General features: G+C 34.7%; 1 protein-coding gene across 1 annotated transcript; it reads right to left on the bottom strand.

Annotated features, from left to right (window-relative positions):
• Positions 1–960: 960 nt before the first annotated feature.
• LOC140442924 (uncharacterized) lies at positions 961–21,492 on the bottom strand. Its single transcript, XM_072533885.1, has 7 exons — positions 21,467–21,492; positions 14,908–15,331; positions 8,596–8,977; positions 8,392–8,488; positions 7,532–7,636; positions 3,996–4,151; positions 961–1,057 (listed from the first exon to the last, which is right to left on the bottom strand). The coding sequence occupies exons 1-7, from the start codon at positions 21,476–21,478 to the stop codon at positions 1,010–1,012; spliced, it is 1,224 nt and encodes a 407-aa protein (XP_072389986.1). The 5' UTR covers positions 21,479–21,492; the 3' UTR covers positions 961–1,009.
• Positions 21,493–24,686: the final 3,194 nt, after the last annotated feature.

Below are 24,686 nucleotides of genomic sequence, written 5' to 3' on the forward strand. Positions count from 1 at the left end.
ATCCTTGTCGACTACTTTTCTCCAGCTTAACCTCGGTCTACCCTTCTTTCGTCTTCTCCTTGCGGTGTCCAGGTAAATACCTTTTTTTTTGATTTTGTTGTCATCCATTCTTTGTACGAGTCCGTACCACATTTCTTGAATTTTCTACTTTTGTACTTTGTTTAAGTAAGATTTAGCGCCCGTTCTTCTTCAATAATCAATTTCTGCTACTTCCAAAGTATTTATGACTTTCTCCTTCAGTGGCCGGATTTCACTTCCATATGTAACAATGCTTTTGACAATGCTATCAAAGATTATGTGTTTATTTTCTCTCGAAATTGGTTTATCCCACAGCATGCTGTTGCATTGCCGTTATTAGTTATGTGTATGCCTAGATATTTATAAATTTTACAGTAATTTATTTGTTATTCCTGAATAAGTGTGTGTATTCCTGCGTGTAATCAATCTTAGTAGTTCTAAGCTAACATTATTTGGTCGTCTACAAAGCATAACACTGTGGTGTCGTTTAGAGGGATTCCCATTTTACTACATTTCCTTTTCCACGTCTTCAGCGCTTGCTTCAAGTAGATCTTAAACAAAGTCAGGGACAGATAGCATCCTTGTTTAAGTCCGTTTTCTACCACATTCCGTTTGGATATCTCTTGACCTACCTTTATTTTGTTCGTGTTTTTGTGTTGTTGGAAGGAAGCAGATGTGATGGCTCAGGAATACGCAATGCCGAGCAGATATTTCGATTAGGTGAAGATTGTGAGTAATGCCAATGTAATTGCCAACTCGCTAATGTAAAAAAGACACAGATAATTCTGGTATAATCATATAATAATTTGCTCTGCCATGAAAAATACACCAAAAAGTGAATATGGATAAGAATAATGAGGTATATTATATATAAATAAAAAACTTGCAATTTGTTCTTTAATTTATTATTATCTACGGGTGAAAAAGCGTATCTTAGTGACGTGAAAAATTATTATTGTTTAAGTTTATTATATGGGTATTATTGTTGCATCTATTTTTGCCATACAAACGTCATAAACGAATACGCTGATTTCAGTATCTGCAAAAAAGGAAAATAATTATCATCTCTTTCAGTCCACACTCACAAGACCAAACAACGCACTTAATCATTCTATGATTTGGTTCTAAATTGAGATGGTTATTTCAACGAAATGTCTTTAGTTTCAGAAAAGATAGTCTGGCTTATTTTATTCAGTTACACAACGTCTGCATCATCATTGAGAGGATTTATTATCTCATAGACCAGTTTAACGGTTATAAGCCCAAAAAATAGGATTGTGCTCAGACCACTTTTTCTTTTTAAGGTGCCATTAGCAAATTTGAACGTAAAAAACTCTTTTGCATATCGATAGCCTAATGCTGACAGATCGTAACCCACAAAAAATTGAAAATTCATATTTTTGTGTCAAAGGCAACCAACCGTGCATTCCTATATGCTGTTAAATTTTCGTAAACTAAATAAAATAGTAAGGTGGCCATTCCCGCGATTTCTAACAAGTCCCAACCCGCTCGCGTTGTTTGTTTACTTCCAACTCATCTGATCCCACAGTGTAGCTTGAATGGCAAAGCGTGTTGGTAGTAATTCGTTTGACGTTTTGGGATAAAAACAAGACAAAACAGTCAAGAATATTAGGAAGGGAATATACTGGTTATAGAAGGCTACAAAACATTGTGAAACATGATATTCTACGCCCTGAACGTAAAATGAAGCCAGCCTGTGTCTCGAAGTTTTGCGCTACCGCGCCGACTCGCTTTTGCCAAACAATATCAGAAAACTTAAGAAAAGAAATATTTTTAAAATTTTGGGAAATGTCCTGGGAACAAAAAAGGATTTTCTTCGCTCATATGGTTACATACAAGGAGAAAAAAAGATGTTATGTAGATGGACCTTCCAGGCGAAGTGGTACCTACGAATACTTTCTGACAGTAAAAGGCGATAAATTACAAGTCTGCAAATTGATGTTTCTTAACACACTAGGAGTAGGAGAAAAGATGGTACAGAACTGGGTAAGTGCGGAACGAAAAGATGGATTTCTAGAAAGTTGTGACATGATGCAAACAAGGATCAAAGAAAAAAGAGAGTCTACACCAAAAACAAAACAGGACATTTTGCGAGTACAGAATTTACGAGAGTTTCTGAACAGCCTGCCTAAAATAGAGAGCCACTATTGCCGCAAGTCTACTGGAAAGTTATACCTGGAACATAATTTCAAATCGAAAACTGAAGTATATAATCTTTATAAAGAACAATGTAAAGACAGGGAGGTACCATTATCAAATTGTAAATTCTCTACAGAATTTGACGAAATGAATTTAGCCTTGTTTAAACCACGCAAGGACCAATGTGATATATGTTCATCTTACAAGATGAAACAGGTTACAGATGAACAATACGCATCCCACATTAGAGCAAAAGAGCTAGCACGCGTCGAAAAAGAAACCGATAAAACCAGAGCCATCCATAAAGAAATTTACTGTTTTGTCGTTGATGTGCAGGCTGTCAAATTGTGTCCAGTGTTACAGGCTAGTTCTTTGTACTATAAAACAAAGCTACAAGTACATAACTTTACAGTATATAATTTGGAAAACCATCGCAGCATGAATTTCGTTTGGAATGAGACTGAAGCAGACCTTGATTCATCTGTATTCACTACGTGTTTAATAAAACATCTAGAACAATATTTGACCTTTGAAAAGAAAAATGTTATAATATTCTCGGACGGTTGTGGTTATCAGAATAGGAATGTCGTCCTTGCGAATGGTTTATCGGTTTTAGCTTCCAAGTATGAAGTCGAGATTGAGCAAAAATTTTTAGAAAGAGGCCACACTCAGATGGAGTGTGACTCTACCCACAGTCTAATTGAACGAAGACTAAAAAATCGGCAAATATTCCTACCCTCAGACTATATTTCGGTAATATCAGAAGCCAGGAAGAATCCTGCACCTTTGGAAGTATCCTATCTCACCCACACTTTTTTCTAAACTACAATGACTCTAAAAACTTTCGCTACAGCTTAATTCGTCCAGGTAAATCAAAAGGAGATTTGAAGGTAACAGATCTTAGAGGCTTAAAATACCTACCAAATGGGGATATATTATACAAAGTGGCCCATGATCAAAAATATGAACTCCTTCCTCAGAGAAAGAACACCGTCAATCACGATTTGGTTTACGATCAACTTTATTCGAATAGATTAAAAATATCCACAAAAAAATGGAAGGACCTTCAAGATCTAAAGTCTGTATTACCTGCAGATGTGCACTACTTCTATGATACGCTGCCTCACGAAGACTTAATCACCAAAGACAATAACAAAAATCAAAAAAAGAAAGCCAAGATTTAAACTTATTATTTAGTTATTTTATTTTAATTATTCCTAAAAATGTTAACTGTAACGTTGTTTAAATGGTATTCGCTTAGTTTGCTACATTTTATTTAAAGTAAACACACATTTGTATCTGTTTTTTTTATTTGAAATTTGAAATTAATAAAAATAAAAAAATAAGGATTATGATTTAAAATGACGTAAACCACACTTTTATGAGAACACCTTGAGTTATAATAACTTACTACATTTCCTAAGAGTTCGATATACTCGTAAGCCGCCATGACGTTGGTTACAATATGTCGTATCCCTTAGTACCCTGATCAAAATTAAACAAATTTATATTTTTACAATAAACTCACTTAGTAGCCATTACATAATTATTTATTTAAGAAAACATTACACAAGCAATCTTTTATAATTATGCTATACAGTTTTTTGTACCTCTTGTAAAATTTTCTAAAATTGGGTTACGACCTATCAGCATTAGGGTATCGATATTATGAAATAAATATCATTCACTTATCTTTGAGATATTTAGGAATTGAGAACACTATCTAAGGCAAATAAAAGACAGCTTACTTACACTACCAAAAACCTGCCTAGCGAAAAAATAATACCATACAATCTTTAATAGATTTAAAAACTTACTCCAAAAAATATGTTCCAAGACATCACCGTCAACGTTCCTATCTGCAGCCCAGCTCTTTGATTACATTTAAGCATGAAAATATTCACTAGTGACTTTGTTCTTGGTGATTTTTCATACCACAGCACTGTATATATTGCATCTACCAAGTCGAAGCTCTAGAAATAATGATAATTAAACTAAATGAAAGAAAACACTTAGCCTTTAACAAAAACTAAAATAATATGAGATAATCGACATATCGTTATACCATAGAAATATAATACCTAGACTGAGGGCTGCAATATAGAATCATTCCCCCAGTTAGTGCAACAGAGAAAAATGATGAAAAGCACTCAATGGGCGTGGTTTAATACCCATGTCGCCGTTCCACTACTAAACACAAATAAGGTAGCAATTTAAATAAAACTTACATGTTTGATATAACAAGTCGAGTACTACGCGGTATTATTTCTGCTCTTGGACCTGGATAATCTGGGTTCGAATCTTCCACTGATTTTTCTTTTTTATATAATATCTATATATAAATTTAAGATTAAAGATTTAAAGTGAAGTTCGCTAATATTAGCATTATTAGCATCCATGCTCCAACGGAAAAAAAATGAGGATGATAAAAAAGACCGAGGATGTTCTATGAGACACTAGACCGAGAGTACCATGGGTGTAAAAAAAAAATAACATCAAAATAATAGCAGGAGACTTTCATGCCAAAGTCGGAAGAGAGAATTTATTTTCGCCCACCATCGAAATACAGAGCTTACACGTAGACTCTAATGATAATGGTCTAAGAATTATAAAATTTGCGATGTCTAAGAACATGGTAATAGCTGGTACACGATTTCCCAATTAAACTTGGAAATCTCGTGATAACGAAACGATGAACCAATAGCAAACAGAACTGTTCACGGTCTCCAGAAACATTTAAAAAATAAAAATATAAAACGTGCAGTAAAGCTCAATATATACAAGACCTTAACACGTTCACTGCCGGTGTAAAATCTGAATGGACCCTCAGGTACCGTTAGCATATTTTTAGTATTTAAGCTTCTTTTGAATAATAGTTTTTTAATTGAGTAGTATCTAGTCGATAATTGAGGTATAACTATCAAATTACGTCATCACACATACGTGGCGTGGTCGGCACCGAACAAAGAATTGCATGTTAGGTGCCGGCTACGCTACAGTGGTGTTTTAGTTACTTCTGCTGTATTTTAGGGTAGAATAATTCAAGTCAGACAGAAATGTTTAATTAAAAATAAAACAGTTAAACAAAACAAAATTTGAACATAAAAACTAAATTGTACATAAAATAAAATCAAAAATATAAGATTATTTTGAATGCCACATTCTAAAACAAGGGTTTAAACATAATCCTGGTTGACCAACGCATAGATTACAAAAGTAAGGAGTCATCTGTCTCTTGTTTTGAGTTTTACACACTCTACAGTCTTTTCTTCGAGCCCGTTTATGGTCATCCGTTCGTTCAAATTTTGACGGCAAATGGTGTGATTCGTTTGCTTTTATAGTTTTTTTGGGACAATTTTTAGTTTGGACTCCCTCCAAAAGTTCCTCAATAATGGCCAAACGAAAATCATATAAATTTTTTCTTTGACCAGAATACGCATTGAATAAAAAATGAGAATTTATGAGCATTACTTGAAAAAAGTGGATAAATATTTTTTTGTACCACCTTAAGCTTTTACGCTCACATGGGTTGTAAGCCAACATTTGATCTTTACGATTTACACCCGACATATTTTTATTATATTGTGCAATGGCCTCAGGCTTTTCTTTTTCAATACCTCTTCTGTTCGAAACCGTCACGAAATCACCAGAATACTCTGTAGTAATAAATGAAACATCCCTTTTATCACGCCACTTTCCCATAAGAACACCAGAATTGTTATTACACTTTAGAATTATTTCAACTCTCTTGAGTTTAGAACTTACAACTTCATGAGAATTTCCTTTACGATTCAGTCGTAATGTTCCTGTGCAATAAGTCTTCCGCTCGAGAAGGGCAACCGACAATGTGTAACTATTGTAGAAATTGTCCATGAATAAAGAATGACCTTTATCAAGGTATGTCTCCATTAGTTGAAAAACAACGTCTGAGGTATGCCCCCATTCACTAGATTGAACTTTTGCTCCAGTATACACAGCTATTTTTAGAGTAAGGTTCAGCCAGAACATAAAGTTTCACCCCGTACTTATGACGTTTGCTCTTTATATACTGCCTGAACTGCAGTCGGCCTCTCCACAAAACCATTGATTCATCAATGCATAAATTTTTAGACGGATAATATATTTGAGACATTTTTTGGTTGAAGTAATCGACAATCGGTCTCAATTTATATAATCGATCTTGAGGAAATGTATCTCCAATACCTGGATTTTTTACAAAATGTAGGCAACGTAAGATTAACAGGAAACGATTTCTTCCCATATAGTTACTGAAGCAAGTAAGATTGAACAATTTGTGTTTCTTCCAGTAATCATTTATTCGGTTAATTTTAATTGTTCCCATATGTAAATCCAAACCAAAAAATATACGCAATTCCCCTATAGTAATTGGTTTCCACTCCGTTATTCTAGATTTCTCTTTTCCAGCAGAACTTAAGAAAATTTCTTCAACATATCTATTTGTTTCATCAACGACAAGTTGAAAAATGTGTCATCTGCTAAAAGATTAAAATAATCTATCGGATTATTGCCTTCAGGTTGAACTAATAATCCACAATTTTCCTTAAAAATGATATTTTGTTTGATCATAGGTGGATCGTCCCATATATAATTATTTTGATTAGTAAATATCGGTACTTGTACCTCAGCAGCGATGCCAGTATCTTCATGGTTAGAATGCTGTGATTCACAATCCGAATCCGTCAAATCTATTAAATCTTCATCGTCGGCGTATTCGCTTCCACTCGACTCATAATCATCAAAACTGTCATCATCGGATTCTTCCAGTATTTGTCATTATTCTTCATCCGTTAAAGGCTTCTTCAATTCGAATTCTGTTCTTCTTTTTTTAACGCCAGACAAACCAGGGTTATTGCCAGAAGCCATAATCAAACACTTTTAATTACTTACAAAACAAAATCCTGACTTTCGAACCGATATGAAATTTGAGACACAATAAACCTTCTCGAAGTGCCGATGAAGTCTGATAGCTATAAAGCAAGTGCCGACTACTTAAAAACTTTGTTATTAGCAGACATGTACACAACGCACCTATGGCGTGGTCGGCACAGGGCGGATATAGCCGAGCACGCCACAGTGGCGTGACTGGCAGTGAATGAGTTAATTAAAAACTTTTTGTGTGGGAAAAATATGTTTAAAGTAAAATAATTTTACTTTTACAAAATCTTTCCATTCTACTCCCCTATTTTTAGCCAGTCTTTACTAAGAAAATATCTGATATAGAATACACCGTTTAGTGATCAAAAACAGTGTAAGATTACGTCGTTTACTCTTTATTAGCAAAGTTAAATATGTTTAATTATCTTAGACAACGTTTGTACGTCAAAATATTTACCTTCATCATTACTTCGTTAGCGTACCAGTAGTAAACTCCCAATCTGCATAGAAGAATAAATCCAAATCCTACTCCTGCTGTCATGGCTAGCATGTCTACCTCAAACTAGAAAAAATTGGTTAGAACACCGTGTATTTGGTTCTCAATTGACCAAATTTTTGGGGAAAATTTAAATGATTAAATTAGAGCAATCAAGAGTATGTACGGAAATTTAACTATCGGGATTAAACTTAAGTCAAACAAGCCGAACGTATACGAACTCATCATTTATAGCCTTCCATAAAATTATTAGTTCCTCCTAGATATAGCCAACTGCTCACCGGCACCCTTTAGAGACCCGTAAACTGATCACCGCAGATAGGTTAACTCATCACCAGAATTTTTGCCCCAAGAAACTGGTTTTTAAGATGGACGATTGCCTGTTACCTCTTACTATGTTGTCTCAAGGTGGTTGGCTATTAGGCATATCTGCCGATATAAACGGATTTGAGATTTGAAAATTCAGCTGCATAGGTTTTCGATGGTGAACCTTTTATTCCTTAACTTCACACTAGTTATATGACTGATTTGTAATCTATTATTCCATAAATTTAACATCATTGAGACACTATTTTCGACGTGGTTATTGTTTTTTGAAATTTTAGATATATCTAATGACAATGATGGGCATATATTTTTTGATTGGTGAACTTTACACTAGAATTGGACTGTCGTCTGCATATGTTGCTAAAGTAATGTTACTATACGTTTAAAGGTTAGATGCATATAGCTGAAGGTAATCGTAAATGACATAAATACATAAATAGAGTCTTTATACGCAAAGATAATGATACTAAAGATGGTAATGATGATCCACTTACCAATACGTAAAGACACAGCAATGCTATCTGCAAAGAACTCTGTAGAAAATCTCTTAACATAACACTCCTCATAGCATTATTATAATCGTTAATAAAACTAAAATAAATTAAAAATAATATTTACATAGTGCCCCTTGAAATCAAATGTTTAAGAGTAAGTGAAAGAATGTAGTTATATTAAGATTGAAATTCTTCAAGACATACCCCATTAACTTTTGATGTTCTTTTATACAAAGCTGCATAGTCACAAACTCAGCTTTTTCGTTATCACATTCAAGTTGATTCTTAATTTTCTCCTTATAATTCTCAAAATTTAAAATAATATAATTAAGGATGTCCAGTTGTCCCATAACATAACTAATAAAGCTGAAAAAGAAGATATCGGTTCCATAATTGTAGACTGCACAACACGTGGCAGCGATATCTTCCCATAAGAGTGCCTTGTAATAATCTTCATCGATGTCAAATGGTACCCACGAGTCTATTGGCAAATCTTTGTGTAGTTTGGTTTGGTTTGTGACAGGATCGTAGATTTCTTGGTATGGGTAAAACAGAGGAAATATTATATACAAGTAGACAATGGTATCTGAAAATTACATACTTATAAATAAATGCATTGTTGTATAAGACGGATCTGTAGTGACAGAGAAATTATACATTTCCCATCCTTCTACGTGAGTCATCAACCTTTGGTAGGAGAGTGTGCTCATATAGCGACAAATTATTCTGTGATTTTACATCTTTCAAAGTCAAAGTATATATTAAAAAAATAAAAACACAAAAAAAGCAGATATAAAAAACGGCGCGTGGCAGTGAATACTTCTTCATCATCATCAGTTTTTATTGAGTCTTCTTAAATCGTCAGTCCATCTTGTAGGTGGTCGACCGACGCTTCTCTTGTCTTCCCTTGGCCTCCATTCCAATAACCTCTTTGTCCATTGCCCATCTGTCATTCTAGCTATGTGTCCTGCCCATCTCCATTTTAGTCTGGCTATCTTCTCGATGATGTCAGTCACTCCGGTTCTTCTCCTGATGTCTTCGTTGGTTATTCTGTCTCGCAGAGTTATTCCTAACATAGACCGCTCCATTCTTCTCTGCGTGACTCTCAGTTTGGTAGCTGCTGCTTTTGTTAAGGTAAGTGTTTCTGCTCCGTACGTCAAGACTGGGAGGACGCACTGATCAAATACCTTTCTCTTTAGGCATGTGGGCAGCTCACTTTTAAAAGTTTCTCTCAGTTTTCCAAATGCTGCCCGCCCAAGGCCGATTCTTCTCTTCAGTTCATGAGTCTGGTTATCCCTGCCAATAATGTCTCTTCATGTCCCAGGTATTTATATCTATCTACGAGTTCTATTTCTTTCCCACCAATACTGATGTTCTGGTTGGGTACCAAATTGGTCATGATTTTTGTTTTCGAGATATTTATATTTAAACCTACACTTTCTGTAGCCACAACGAGTTCCTGTACTATCTCTCTTGCCATACCTAGATCTTCAGCTATTATAAGTATATCATCGGCGAAACGTAAGTTGTTTAGATATTCCCCATCTATTTTTATTCCCTTTGTCATCCAATCCAAATTCTTAAAAGCATGTTCTAGCACCGTATTAAAAAGTTTAGGTAACATTGGGTCTCCTTGTCTAACCCCCCGTTCTATTTTTATGCGATTTATGCAATATGGATACAAGAATAGGACAGGCAAGAAATTCTTTCAACAAACTGAAAAAAGTACTCTGCAGCAGGGATATTTCAATTTCTTTAAAGATAAGACTTCTGAGATGCTACGTGTTCTCCGTATTATTTTATGGGTTGGAGGCTTGGACATTAACGGAAAATGTTTCGGACAGATTAGAAGCCTTCGAGTTATGGGCCTACAGAAGGATATTAAGAATAAGTTGGGTGGATAGAGTCACGAATGTCGAGGTGTTGAGAAGAATGGGAAAAGATAAAGAGGTTTTAAATACAATTAAAGTAAGAAAACTGCAATATCTGGGACATGTCATGAGGGGCGAGCATTATAACTTGCTGCAATTAATAATACAAGGAAGAATACAGGGTAGAAGGAATCGCGGAAGAAGACGCATCTCCTGGTTAAACCATTTGGGAGCTAGGTTTAACTGCACTTCTGCTGACCTCTTTAGAGCAGCGGTATCGAAATTGAGAATTGCTATGATGATTGCCAACCTTCTTAAAGGAGATGGCACATGAAGAAGAAGATATTGTCAATCTATCCCAAGTTGAATACTTTTTATTCAAATATCAGAACGGGATGCTTCTTCAGCTGCTTGATCTGCGTTTTCATTTCCTGTAATTTCCTATGTGCGATGGAGTCCAAATAATATTAATCCTAATAATATTAGTCCTAATACGTTCACACACTGGAATGTCTTTCTCAGTTATTATGTACTTATGAGTAATATTGGTATGACTTAATCGAAGTCGGGAAATTTAGACTTGGTGAGCTCTTCTTAGGTTTACTAGGCGCCACGGTTTCACTATCGATTTAATTTCTTTTAATTTAGATTCTAATAAGTTCCACTTATTTTGCCATGTACTAATCACTTTTTCTTTGATAAACTGTTTTATATCACTGTAGACTTAACACTATTATAGCAAGATCATTTTTGGAAGCTTTTATTGCTTTGAGGTCTGCTTTTTTATTTCCCTGTATTCCCATGTGAGATGGAACCCACATAAAGTTGACTTTGGATCCAGATTCTTATAAAGCAGAAACTTATTTCTTAACGAGTAAGGCCATGGGGATTTTAGTGAATAGTTGTCAATTGTTTTTAACAAGTTTGGAATATTTAGACTTTCTCGTCTCAAAAAACTAAAACAATAGTAGTCAGCAAATAACCAACCAGATGTAAAATAGAAATTGATGGCATCAGTATTGGACAAGTAATGAAAATAAAATATCTGGGAATTACACTATCTAGCTATGAAGACCTGGACAAAAAATTTATAGATCAAGTATAAAAACCAAATAGGCTGGCAGGATGCCTTAATAACACTATATGGCGAAACAGACACATTAACATTGAGATGAAATCAAGAATTTATAAAGCCAGTGTTAGAACAAAAATGACATATGCCTCAGAAACAAGACCCGACACAGCCACAATAAAAAGACTACTGGAAACGGCAGAGATAACAGTACTAAGAAGAATTACAGGAAATACGCTGAGAGATCGAAACAGAAGTGAAGATATTAGAAGAAAATGTAATGTACAGTGTAAAAATGAATGAACACAAAATAGAAAAAAAAGAATGGAATATCCACATAAGCAGAATGGAGGAGACCCGTGTCGTCAAAACAGCAAGAGATGCGTCACCAATCGGTAAAAGAAGTATGCGCAAAAGATGGAATGACAACCTTCCATGGAGTATTAATTCAATGAACAAGCAGAATTAAAATTCACCAGAGCATTAAGAAAAGTTAAAAAATATGTCCATTGCAGATTCAATAAGACTAATCGAGCTATTCATTTCAGTTTTGCATTCAGATTTTACAATCACTTTTGCGACAAAATTTAAAAATTTATTTGTACTTTAAAACAAAGTACCACTCTAAAGATAACTAAATAATTATTGTTAACCTTTAACTACGGGCTACGGTGTACTCAGTACACCAGTCGCACTAAATTGGCCGCTATTTCTGATAAGCACTGGTTGCGCACGTGTCCCTCTACCTAACCTATCTCTGATGTGTCAGCTATAAACCTCAACAGTTGTAAAATTGATTGCTGCAGAGATAGACTGACGGTTGGAAAAATTCAGGAGAAGTTTACCAGTGGTGTATGTAGTACACCAAGCACCTAGTTATGTAAGTAAATTTTGTGAGATTTATATTACGTTTATCTACTAAAAAATAGCATTAATAATGTATAGCGACTTATATGTAACAAAAGCTAGACATTTTGCAACGTTTTGAATAAAAGAATTTGTAATTTGTTATTAAAATTTTAATAAAACTTTCATTTTATTATAATAAAACTAGTTTTATGATAATACATTTGATCAAATATTTTATTTTAGCATTTTCTCATAACTTAATATACCGTTATCTATTTGGATATTTGTGAGTACCTATTATTGGACTATTTAACGACCTTCTAGTTGTTTTTGTGGTCTTGTTTTTTCATGTTCTTTCTTCCATAGCAATACGGTCATGTCTCTTTGAAATATTAATTAGAAATAAATAATAAAAATTACAAACGTTGCCTCTATATATTTCTCGTAACGTTTATAAATCGAGAGGTACTACAAAATATTTACTTTGCAGGGATCGTGTACCAGTAAGAAATCCCCAAAAACTCTCAGAAGATGAAGCTATGGCTCAAGCTATATTTGAGGAAGAATCTGATGAAGATGTTGGTGGAGACCCAGATACTTCAGACGACGAGCTAATAGAAAAAACGGAGCACGACACTGAATCAGAAGTTGATCTGAATGACGAAAATCAATATACGATTGACTCGGACACAAACAGTAACATTGAAAACAGTTCAGATCTTGATGAAGACAATGATTATTTTATAGCAAAAGACAGAAAAACTAAATGGTATAAGAAATCTCTTCTTAGCAAATTTACTAAAACTCCTTCAAAAAATATTGTCAAGATATTTCCTGGGCCAACAGTTTGTGCGAGAGATGTTACTAAGGAACTAAGTGCTTTTGAAAAACTCTTTACAAATGAAATCATAGAAAATATAGTTGAATGTACAAATTTGCAGATTGCAAAAATGCGATTAAATTATGAACGGCCAAGACGGGCTAAAGATACGACTAAACAGGAAATCATGGCATTATTAGGATTATTATTTCTTGCAGGGACTAAAAAACAAAATCATACACACTTCCTCGAATTGTGGACAAAAGATGGTACCGGCTCAGAAATCTTTCGAGCCTGTATGAGCGCAGATCGATTTTTATTTTTGCTTGCTGCTCTTAGGTTTGACAACAAAGATACTCGAAATGACCGAAAATCAATTGACAAACTTGCTGCCATTCGCTTTACTCTTGATACGTTTATGAAAAACTGTAGCAGCAACTATTCCTTGGGAGAAGAAATGACTATCGATGAAATGTTGATACCTTTTAGAGGTAGATGCAACTTTGTGCAATACATTCCAAGTAAACCTGCAAAGTATGGCTTAAAAGTGTTTGTGTTATGTGACGCGCAGACCTTTTATGTCACCAATTTTGAGGTGTATTGTGGTCAACAACCGGAAGGGCCCTACAAAAAATCTAACACACCAACGGATATTACCCATCGCCTGCTTCAACCTTGGAAAGGTAAAAACCGTAATTTAACATGCGACAATTGGTATACGAGTTATCCGTTGGCAATTGACCTTTTGAAGGAAAAGATAACGATGGTTGGCACACTTAAACGAAATAAAAGGGAACTACCTCCAGAGTTTTTACCAAGAAAAAACACACCAATTGGATCATCCACTTTTGGTTTTCAAAAAGAAGTTACCATTGTATCCTACACACCAAAAAAAAAAAAATAAAGCTGTCATTCTCCTATCTACCATGCACAGTAATTCTACAGTAGATCCCGAAACAGGAAAACCAATGATAATTTTAGACTATAATTCACATAAAGGAGGCGTAGACACTGTAGACAAAATGTGCAGTACCTATTTGGTATCCCGAAGAACACGAAGATGACCAATGGCATTGTTTTTTCAACTCCTGAATATGGCCGGAATTAACAGCCAGATCCTGTACAATGCTGCCAACATCGACAATCCTCAAAAATATAGAAGAGTTTTTCTAAAAGAATTATCATTGGCATTGATAAGAGCTCATCTTTCTGAGAGGGCGGAAATACAGAGTTTACCTCTGGATTTAAAAATATTCTTGAAGAAATACAAAAACGTACAAGACGACCACGATGAAGAACCACCAGCAAAAAAACGGGGGAGGTGCCATTGTTGTGGAAGGAGCAAAAATAGAGTTACAACAATATCTTGCAACAAATGTAATAGAATGGTTTGTAAAGAGCACTCTGTTACAATTTGTGCAAATTGTAATTTAGTAGACGCAAACGAGGAAGAAAACGAAAGTGAATAGCACACATATTCTCAAATATGTTCATTTGTGAATGATTATTTACTCCTAGTTTTAAGATTTATATACTAGTTTTATAATATTTTTAATGTTAAGCTAATATACAAGAATCTCAAGAAGGTTATTTTTAGAGAAAAAGAAGTGGTTGAGTTTTTGTTCTTATATTTGTTGCTAATCTTTATATTTTCGTTATGTATTATTTTTTATGTTAAGACATTCTCTTAAATATATGCCTACATTTATTATATACAATATATGTACTAAAAATACCTAGTTGTGGCTTTTATTTGCGTTTTTAGTCGGTGGTGTACAGAATACACCGCGCACGTAGTTATGACTAATGGAGGGGCGCCCGTAGTTAAAGGTTAACATCTTGATTAAATTCTATCCGATTAGTAGAGCTACTGTGGAAAAACTGTATCAGCTGATCTATCTTACCCCAATAGTTAACCATCATATAGTAAAAATTAAACTTGTTATTAATCCTGGAACGCTCTTTATAAATTTTAGTGATTCCTTCATCCTCAGACTCAAATATCTGTCGTTCTCGTACTTGAATTCTCTTTATTAACTCCTGAGCGCTCGAAGTACTCACAGCCTGGACTCGCATGAGCCCCATTGTGTAAGTCGAAGCTAGTACAGCTGATTTGGTAAAGTTAATCATGTCCAAATTTTTTTTTATCATGAGATATAACTCGATGTATTCCGTGGTGACGTAAAGAAACGCTATTAAAAATATAAACCAAGAGTAGATGTTGTAAATTCTTCTGTAGAGAGGTTTCTCGGCAAACACCAATGGCCACACACCAAAGAATATTGTGTTGTAAATAGTCATCTTCATGTGTTCAATTTTTGGCGCTGCCTGAAACAAAAGGTGTGTTTTAGTTAGCCAAGCTAGATTTTACAACAGTAATTAAGATTGCTATAAAATTGCAAGCTCAATCCGTATTTGTCATATTTGGTTTGAGTGCTATACTAACATTGCTTTAGTATAGAATTGGGTTGAGTTTACCGAAAGTACAAGCTGAATATAGCCGCAAATGTCAAATATAAAATAAAATATTTTGGTTTGGCAGTGTTGGGATGTTTTTATAATGCATATATGTTGTATGCTTCAAATATAAAGAGAGAAAGCTTTTAAAAAGTATATTTTTATTTTACTGTTTTATGAATTCTGGAATTTTTAGTTTATATGAAACAATTACGGCACAAGAATTCGGGCTAGAATCTCAAATGCGAAGAAGGAGAGAAGTACCAAAACAAGGCGCCTTAATATTGAACTCCTCAAAAACCCGCAAACGGTAGAAAGGTTTCAAAACTATATCGAAACTAAATACATAACTAAAGAGAATCTAACAATTAGTGAACAATGGGAAACGTGTAAAAATATTACATTAAAGACGCAGCAAATAACATTCTAGGGCCGCAAAGACCACCACCACGCAATGAGTGGTTCGATGCTGAGTGCGAGGACATTACAAGAAGAAAGAACAATGCATATAAACTGATACAGCAAAGAAGAACCAGAGAAAAAGAACAAAAATATAAAGATCTCAGAAGAGAAGAGAAGTACATCCATCGGAGAAAAAAGCGAACTTATGAAAATAGAATATTGGAAGAATTTGAGGCATTAAAAAAGGAAAATCAAACAAGAAAATTCTATAAAAATCTAAATAAAGCAAGAAAAGAATTTAAACCAAGGATCGGACTATGTAAGGATAAGGAGGGGCATATACTTAATACAAAAGAAGAAGTATTGAAAAGGTGGGTGGAACACTATAAAAAACTGCTTACTATCGAAGTAGAAGATCCAAATCAACCACCCCCAGGAGCAAACAACAATACACCATTGGAGCCTCCATCAATTCAGGAAGTACGGGATGCAATAAAACACCTAAAAAATAATAAATCTCCAGGAAGTGATGGTATACCCGCGGAACTTATTAAATGTGGAGGTGCTACTCTGACTAATCATATATATATAAAATCATACTGAGAGCCTGGAATGAGAAACAAATCCCAGAAGAGTGGTGTATTGGGATCGTTTGTCCGCTACACAAAAAGGGTAGCCCTCCTTAATACAGCATACAAAATATTTTCGAGTATTTTATATGGTCGCCTGAGTGAAAATTCAGAGGAGCTTCTTGGCGAATATCAAAGTGGTTTTAGGCCTGTTCGATCAACAACAGACCAGATCTTTGTGCTAAGGCAAATACTGGAAAAAACCAATGAATTCAATATCGACACATACCATCTTTTCGTAGATTTTTAATCGGCCTATGATAGTGTCCTAAGAAATAAATTGTATGAAGCCATGGATGAATTCCACGTCCCCGATAAACTGATAAGATTGGTTAAGGCTACAATGCGTAAAGTTGTTTGCAAAGTCGAAATACAGGGCGAACAATCACAGGCATTTGAAACGCATGTTGGGCTGCGACAGGGAGATGCGCTGGCGTGTCTCCTTTTCAACATAGCTTTGGAAAAGGCGGTCAGGGATGCCCGAATAGACAGCAGAGGAAACATTTTTAATAAATCATCCCAAATTTTGGCATATGTAGATGATGTTGATCTAGTTTCCCGCACAATTCGCAAGCTAGAAGAAATGTATACCACCTTGTCAAACGTCTCAAAAAATATGGGCCTGCAAGTAAATGAAAATAAAACTAAGATAATGGCATCAACGCCCAACAAGAAACATCGGCCACCAATTCACGGTTGATAATTCTACCTTTGAAGTGGTGGATAAATTCACATACTTAGGCTCCCTGATCACCAAGGAGAACGTCATGACGGAAGAAATCAAGCGAAGAATAATTCTAGCAAACAAATGCTATTTTGGACTAAGTAGATATATGAGAAGCAGAAACTTAAGCCAAAAAACAAAAATAACCATATACAAAACCCTTATACAACCAGTGTTGACATATGGGTCGGAGACATGGACCATTTCCAAGGCAGATGAAAATCTCCTGCTTATATTTGAACGAAGGATCCTGAGAAGAATATTTGGTGGCATCTGTGAAAATGGTGTTTGGAGAAGGAGGTACAACTACGAGATATATCACAGATATAAACATATATTTGGTGGTAAAGACGTAGTATCCTTTATAAAAAATAGGAAGACTAAGATGGGCAGGACATCTGGCAAGATCACAGCAGAACAACCCTCCTAGAAGAATCCTTATGTCACAACCTGTGGGAAGTAGAAATAGGGGTAGACCAAAACTCAGATGGAGGGATGGTGTAGATGAGGATGGTAGACAAATAGGCGCAGCAAACTGGCAACAGTTTACAATGGATAGAACTAACTGGCGTAATAGACTTGGGAAGGTCGAGGCTCTTTTATAGGGCAGTAGCACCAATGATGATGATGATGAAACAATTAGGTAAATATAGTTTAGAGTAGGTAAATATTTGTCTCTTTCGAGATTATTTGCAAACATCTGTTGCAATCTGGCAACTGCTGATTTGACGATTGCCAAATCTATCAAAGGGCAATTGCCATTTCTAATAATTAACTGCAATTAATTTCAAAAGAAACAAATATTTACTCATTGTTGTTTTATATAAATCAAAAATTGCAGAATTCATAACATAATGTACTTTTCTAAAGCTTTATATTTTTATATTTGAAGCCTACAGCATCTACATTATAAAAAACATGCCAACATTGCTAAATTGCGAAATTTTTTGTTCCATGTTTGACATTTGCGGCTATCATCAGCTTGTACTTTCGGTAAACTCAACCAGAATTGTTATTAAAATTAAGTCTCTTATATAATTTGGAAAAAACATAAAAAAAGTCGATTTTTATTTTCAAATTGTAATTTTTTTGTTGCATTTCTAATTATTTTCTGTTATATTTGTCGGAATTATGACTTTACATACTATATTTAATTAAATAAAATTCAACGATATAGCTAGGCACAGAATAAATAACAATCAGAATGCCCACTCTCAGATGCCGCTTTTGGAGTGTGTCATCACACGATCGCCATATTTTAAACGGAAACATTCTGGTCGGTAACAGGAGAGAGAATTTTCTCTCCTGTTGCCGACCAGAATGTAGCTTCGGGTTTTTTAAATAATTTGAAACTGTTTGTCCTTGTCTAGTGTAGTGTTATGTTCAACTTTATAATTAATTTTATGTTTATGACATTCTGAAATTATTGTTGGATAGCCCAAAATTGACAAAATGCCTCTGAAGATGCTCTAGGGAGGGAAAGTACTTGGGTAAGATTTAATTAATAAAACTGTGCTCGATATCTGCCTTTATTTTATCAAAGTTCAGTTATAGATACGTCAACGTGTAAAACTGGTGTTTTGTGTTAAATCGTATACCAGTTTTGTTTCTCTAAAGACTCTGTATCTTTGTTACTCCCCCTAGCACTGTAGAGCTAGCGATATTTGTATAACTCTTTTTGTCACTATCAGAATTGCGACAATTATCCATGTATTGAATCCCTTAAGTTCATTAAATCGAAGGAAAAAGTCGTCTTAAGCGTTTTATTGCTTCATTGGTCCTAAAATATTTTGGAGCAATCAGGTGTTCAACTACGCCTCTCTGAAATGTGGAAAGTTTGGTAATAAATTTATCCTCTTCCCCAAACGATTAGCGAAAATGATCGTCAGAATATTATGTTGAGAGTTGTTCAAAATCTTGCTCAATTTTAGATTGTCAACATCTGTAACTAAACGAACTCTCAAAAATGAAAATTGGTATACCTTAATGTCAATATAATGCACGAACTGTGCAAATTTGCTCGAGAAATATTCCAATATAAAAAACTGTATCCTGTTTTCTGTCGAAGCAATAATTAGTTTAAATAAACAAAATACAGTAGACTCCCTCTTAACCGGACACCTCGGGACCAGAGCCTGGCCGGTTAATCCGATGTGCAGGCATTTTCATGAGAAAAATCAAGTTTACACACATATATGTATCAAAAACATGTACATGAAGGTGTATATTAACAAAGACCATGGAGTATACAGTTAAAAAATACTATTTATTTCTATGTATACATATATACACATTTAAATATTTTACAAACTTGTTTTAAAAAAATCGGTAACTTTCTTCTGTTTCTTGACATTAAAAGCTATATCTCCATTTTTTAAAAACCAAGACGTCTATTGAAGATGACCCAGGTTGTTGTTCAATATACTTCAATGCCACCTCCATTGCAGCTCTCGCTTCAGTGTGGCCGACCTTTTCCTCTCCGTCAACATCATCATCATCAGTCTCCTCATTTTCATAGGGCTCTTCATGTGTTCCTACTGTAATTATTTCGTGGTCTGTCAAAAATTCGTTTTTAAGTCCCTCGTCACAGTTCATCCATTCTTTAACATCTTCGGCCTGCAATTGGATATTTTCAGATAACGTTTGGAGATCTTGAAGAATGGTGGTAAAATTATCTTCTTCGTGTGATTGTTGACACTCAACAAGTTCCTCAAAGTTGGCTCAAAGTTTTCGCCAAGACTTAACGAAAGTAGAAGCAGGAATTTCTTGGAAGGCGGAAGCTAACATGTAAATTACGTCCTTTAAGTTAATTTTTTTGATGATATCAATAAGATTGAGATATTCACTTTCTGCGCATTGCAAAATTTCGGACAGTAATTTACGTCTGTATCGTCTTTTTAAGCTCTCAATCACCCCTTGATCCATCGGTTGCACCAAGCTTGTCACATTAGGAGGAAGAAAAATAATTTTTTTGTCATCTGTCTCACATGTAAGGTTTCCAGGATGATTTGGGAAATTGTCCAGAAGTAGGACTGCTTTAATGGGAAGATTTACGCTCTTAAGATGGCGCGTTACTCTCGGAACAAACACGCTCAAACCATTCGTTGAATAGATCAGCGCTCATACATGCTGATTTTTATGATCTGTAGAATACGGGGAAGGACGATGGATGTGAATTTTTAAATGCACGCGGTTTAGCGGACTTACCAACAATGAAAAGAGGAATTTTGTGTGTTCCTGCTGCATTTGAACAAACAGCAACTGTAATGCGCTCTTTATTCTTTTTAAATCCAGAAGCCGATTTTTCATGACTTCCCAAAAATGTTTTTTCTGGAAACATTTTAAAATTGATACCAGTCTCATCTATGTTCGGGTTTTAATTTTTCCATTTTTATAATTTCTACAAACTTGGAGGTAAAATCAGTTGCACCTAAAGCGTCCGCAGACATTTTTTCTCCACTTACGTGTGCATAATTAACTCCGTGACGTGCCTTCCAGCGAGTCAGCCAACCTTCACTTGCAATAAATTCGCCTCCGCCTATAATTTTGCTGTGTATACATAAAGGGTCAGGGCCAGGGCCATATTCTTTTCCCTTAGAATCGGGCCGCTAATAGGTGTGTTCCTTCGTCGTTTTTGGAGGAACCCCAACCAAAGAGCTGTATCTACTATCTCGAATTTCGTTTTTTTAGTGCATCTAGTTTTTAGATTTTTATCTGATTTTATTTGTGCGTAGAAATCCTCGATTAAACGCCGATCCCTTCACCAGTCATTCACTGTACTTTTCCCCACATTCAACTCTGAACAAATTTTCTTAACCGATTCACCTTTGCCGATTCGTTTAAGCACACTTAGACGTTTATCCATCGTGACAACCACACGTTTACGCTCAAGCGCCGCTTGATGATCGTCTTGATGATCGTCTCGTACGCAAAACAATAGGAAGGGGGAGTGGCCGGTTAATACGACGGCCGGTTAATGCGGGACCGGTTAAGAGGGAGTATAGGCTTGGAAAATCCACGCTGCTTTCATGAACGCGGAAATCCATCTACACAAAGTGCCACAAAAAGTAAATTTTTGAGCTGGAATTGTTGAAAACCGGATAGCGGGCCCATACTTTTTCGATGACAATAAGATTGCAGATGTTTCTATTTTAAACAAGCAATAAATAAACAAATTGATGCCATGTCTGCCTATTACTAAACTAACCTAAATAAAAATTTTATTCAATATCTATTCATTACTAAACTTACCTTAGACAACATTTTTATATTGTCAGCCGGCGATCAAGCCAAATGATAAAATAAAGTATCTATTTGAATCTATATTATATCTGCCTATACGAGAATTAAGCTTAATTTGCTTCATTACACCAATTTTATCTAACTTACTAAAGTTCATATGAATGATAGATGATTACCTAACTTTCAAAGTAAGTTATAATAAGTTTTTTTGTAGAACTACATATATTGACAGCCTTTATTTGGGGATTTTTTATATTAATGTGGCAGATTTAACTTAAAAATAATTGTCTACAGGATTGACTTGGTATAATTTATTCATGTATAAAGTTTATACAATTTATCAATTCAAAAAAAATATTTATACACAAATTTATTGAAATCATTTAGACTTGTTTTACAGAATATTTAGACAAAACTCGAAAATACTTAAAAATAACAATTTTTGCTTTAACACAAATAATGCCGTTTGGTATTGACCTTATTGTCATCTGAAACGTAAGTAATTAAATTTAAAACTCTATTACGAATTATTAAATAACAACTTAAGGGTTTGTTTGGAAATTTGTGATATTCAGTAGCTAACCTCACGATAAAGTCATGAATGTGTTGCTTGTGTGAGTCCATTTCAAATAGGTAAAAGCAATAAATAAGACTAAATTAGACTTACTCACAATCAATTTAATTTTACTACCCAAAACGACCGGTTTCGCTTTCTAAAATTTGCAAAGCATCTTCAGGTCAAGCGGTACAAAGTAAATTAAATGATGCCGGTATAATTTTTACCAGTTTCTCTCCTACCAAGTAATGTAGTGCCAATAAGCTCCTTTTTTTAAAGTTTTATGTCTGTTTTGTCCTTTTAATTGTGTTCTGTTTGTCCCTAATTGTGTTTTGGTTTTATAATTTTAACATTTGACATCACAATTCTTTGTCTAACAGAAATTAAATGCTTTTTATCCAAAAGTTGATCAAAAACCAGAAATCATCTCGTGGCGTCATCGTTATTTACGCGCAATTCGTAAATACCGTGCAGAAGGATACAACATAGTGTATTTGGATAAATCAAGGGTAAATATCGGGCACAGTGTGAAAAAATAATGGGTTGATAAAACAATTATATCTCATCGCGTTGCTTTTGTTCGTGGTGGGATTAAAAGCTCAAACAGCTCGTGGTGCACGGTTCGTTTTATTGCACGCAGGATCTACCAGTGGATTTGTTGATAAAGCAGAGCTCACATTTTTGGCAAAGAAAAATACTCACGACTACTAAAATGGATGGACCGACCTTCGAAGATTGGTTCGAAAATAACTTAATACTAAATTTGCCAGAAAAAACTGTTGTGGTAATGGACAATGCCTCCTATCACAGCAGGAAGTCAGAACAAATTCCCAACAGTTCAACACTAAAAAATGATATTTAAGAATGGCTTCTGTCAAAGGACCTATTTTTTGAAGAAGACTAGAAGAAGACTTCAAAGCAAAATATGACAGGTACATAATAGAAGATATTGCCAAAAAGCACAATGTGAAGATTCTGAGGCTCCCATCCTATCACTGTGAACTCAATCTCATCGAAATGGTTTGGAGTGAAGTGAAACGGCTATAGCTGGACGCAACGCGAATTTTAAAGAAGCTGAAATGCGAAATTTAATTACAGCAGTGTACCAGGTCATTACGCCAGAGAAATGAAAAAACTACGTAAACCACGTAATAGCAACAGAAAAAAAATGTGGAAAATTGACAATTTGTTGGATGATATCGAACCAATTATTATAAATATAAATAACGGAGATAGTGATGGCAGTGACGATAATAATGATGATGATAGTGAAGCAGAAACTAAATGTGACAGCGATTGACAGAAAAAGGAACTAAATATAATGGTGTACAAATACGATTACTTACACACGAAATTAAATACAATGACTTCTTTTATTTTCAACTTATTTATTAGTTTTATTTTCGGATATTTCTACGTTTTGTTACTGCCAACATATACAGTGCGGTTTTTAAAAGCCCTTCCCCCTTAACTTTTGAACGGAACAATACAGAAATAAAATGTTTCTTTATATTTTAGTTTTATTTTATTCGATTTTATTTAAATCTATAAACAAAATGGTTTGTATCGCTAGCACATACTGTAGAATTAAAAACAAACTGCTTGTGTGACATAAATAAAAGGCATTTTTTAATGTATGTATGTAGTAGCAAATATTATTTATGTTTAAGAACCACTGACAGAAGGAAGCCAGGCAGGGTCGTTAGTGGGCATTAGTACTTAAGCTACCCTCAACACAAAAGATGGATTAGGCTAAGTAGTAAGAAGTGACGTTTATTTTAATACAAGTTTGCAACGAAGTATGGCATCGATGTTGTGCATTTGCCCTGTACAGACTAGTCACTTTGAGACAATCTATAGATTCTAATCCTGGTTCTTGACCTGGAATTTGATTACGCACAAAATATACCGTTGCCAAAGCTCAGCATAATAAAGCAGTTCTATAAAAGACTTTTATGGATGTACGTATTCAATATACTCATGCATAATGATGGATCATCATATGTATATTCCTTCATAGAATTTCAATGTAAAAAGGGAGCAAGTAGTTCCTCTTTGACTGTATTTACAATAAATTAGCAGATTATCCTAATACCAAGCCTATTGTTCTTCTATCAGATGCAGCTAAAGGCCAAAATAACAATCAGATTTTGTTACGGTTTTGTTCTTGGATATCAAAACTATACAGAGTCGAAGTCACACATATTTATCCTGTTCGTAGACCCTCCTTTGGTTAGAGCGACAGAATATTTAGGGTTATAAGACAAGCCTTAAAAAGAGTTTAAGATGTCGAGGAACCCAAAGTCTACCTAAAAAAAATCGTACAGTGCAGACAAACCCCTTCACTTTTCTGCCTCAAACATGACTATAATATATGACTGGGATGCACCACTTGTTCCCTATTTTTTAAACAAGTCTGTGAATAAAGATTGTGAGTTGTGACTGTGATAAACCTTGTGGGTATTGGCTGCTTCTAAAACCTACTTTGAAACGTATACCCCTTTTAAATATACAAAAACATTGCCACTTGACCTTACTCTTACACCTTTGCCTCCTGTTTCAATGATTCAGTTTAAAATAAAAGACGTGAGAGACTTGTTTCAGTACTTAAGAGAAGAAAGTAGAAACTTCTACAAACTTTTATTTTAAGAAAGCACACCGACTAAACAGGAC

This window comes from Diabrotica undecimpunctata, chromosome 6 (genome assembly GCF_040954645.1).
Source record: "Diabrotica undecimpunctata isolate CICGRU chromosome 6, icDiaUnde3, whole genome shotgun sequence".
In the NCBI taxonomy this organism is placed as follows: Eukaryota; Metazoa; Arthropoda; class Insecta; order Coleoptera; family Chrysomelidae; genus Diabrotica; species Diabrotica undecimpunctata.

Excerpts from the sequence above, each read along its gene's own strand:
- LOC140442924 (XM_072533885.1), bottom strand. Across the intron at positions 8,978-14,907 it reads TATGATGGTTAACTATTGGG|ATACCATTGTCTACTTGTAT; the intron begins GTAAGATAGATC and ends TGTAATTTTCAG. Across the intron at positions 8,489-8,595 it reads GAACATCAAAAGTTAATGGG|TTTTATTAACGATTATAATA; the intron begins GTATGTCTTGAA and ends AATTTATTTTAG.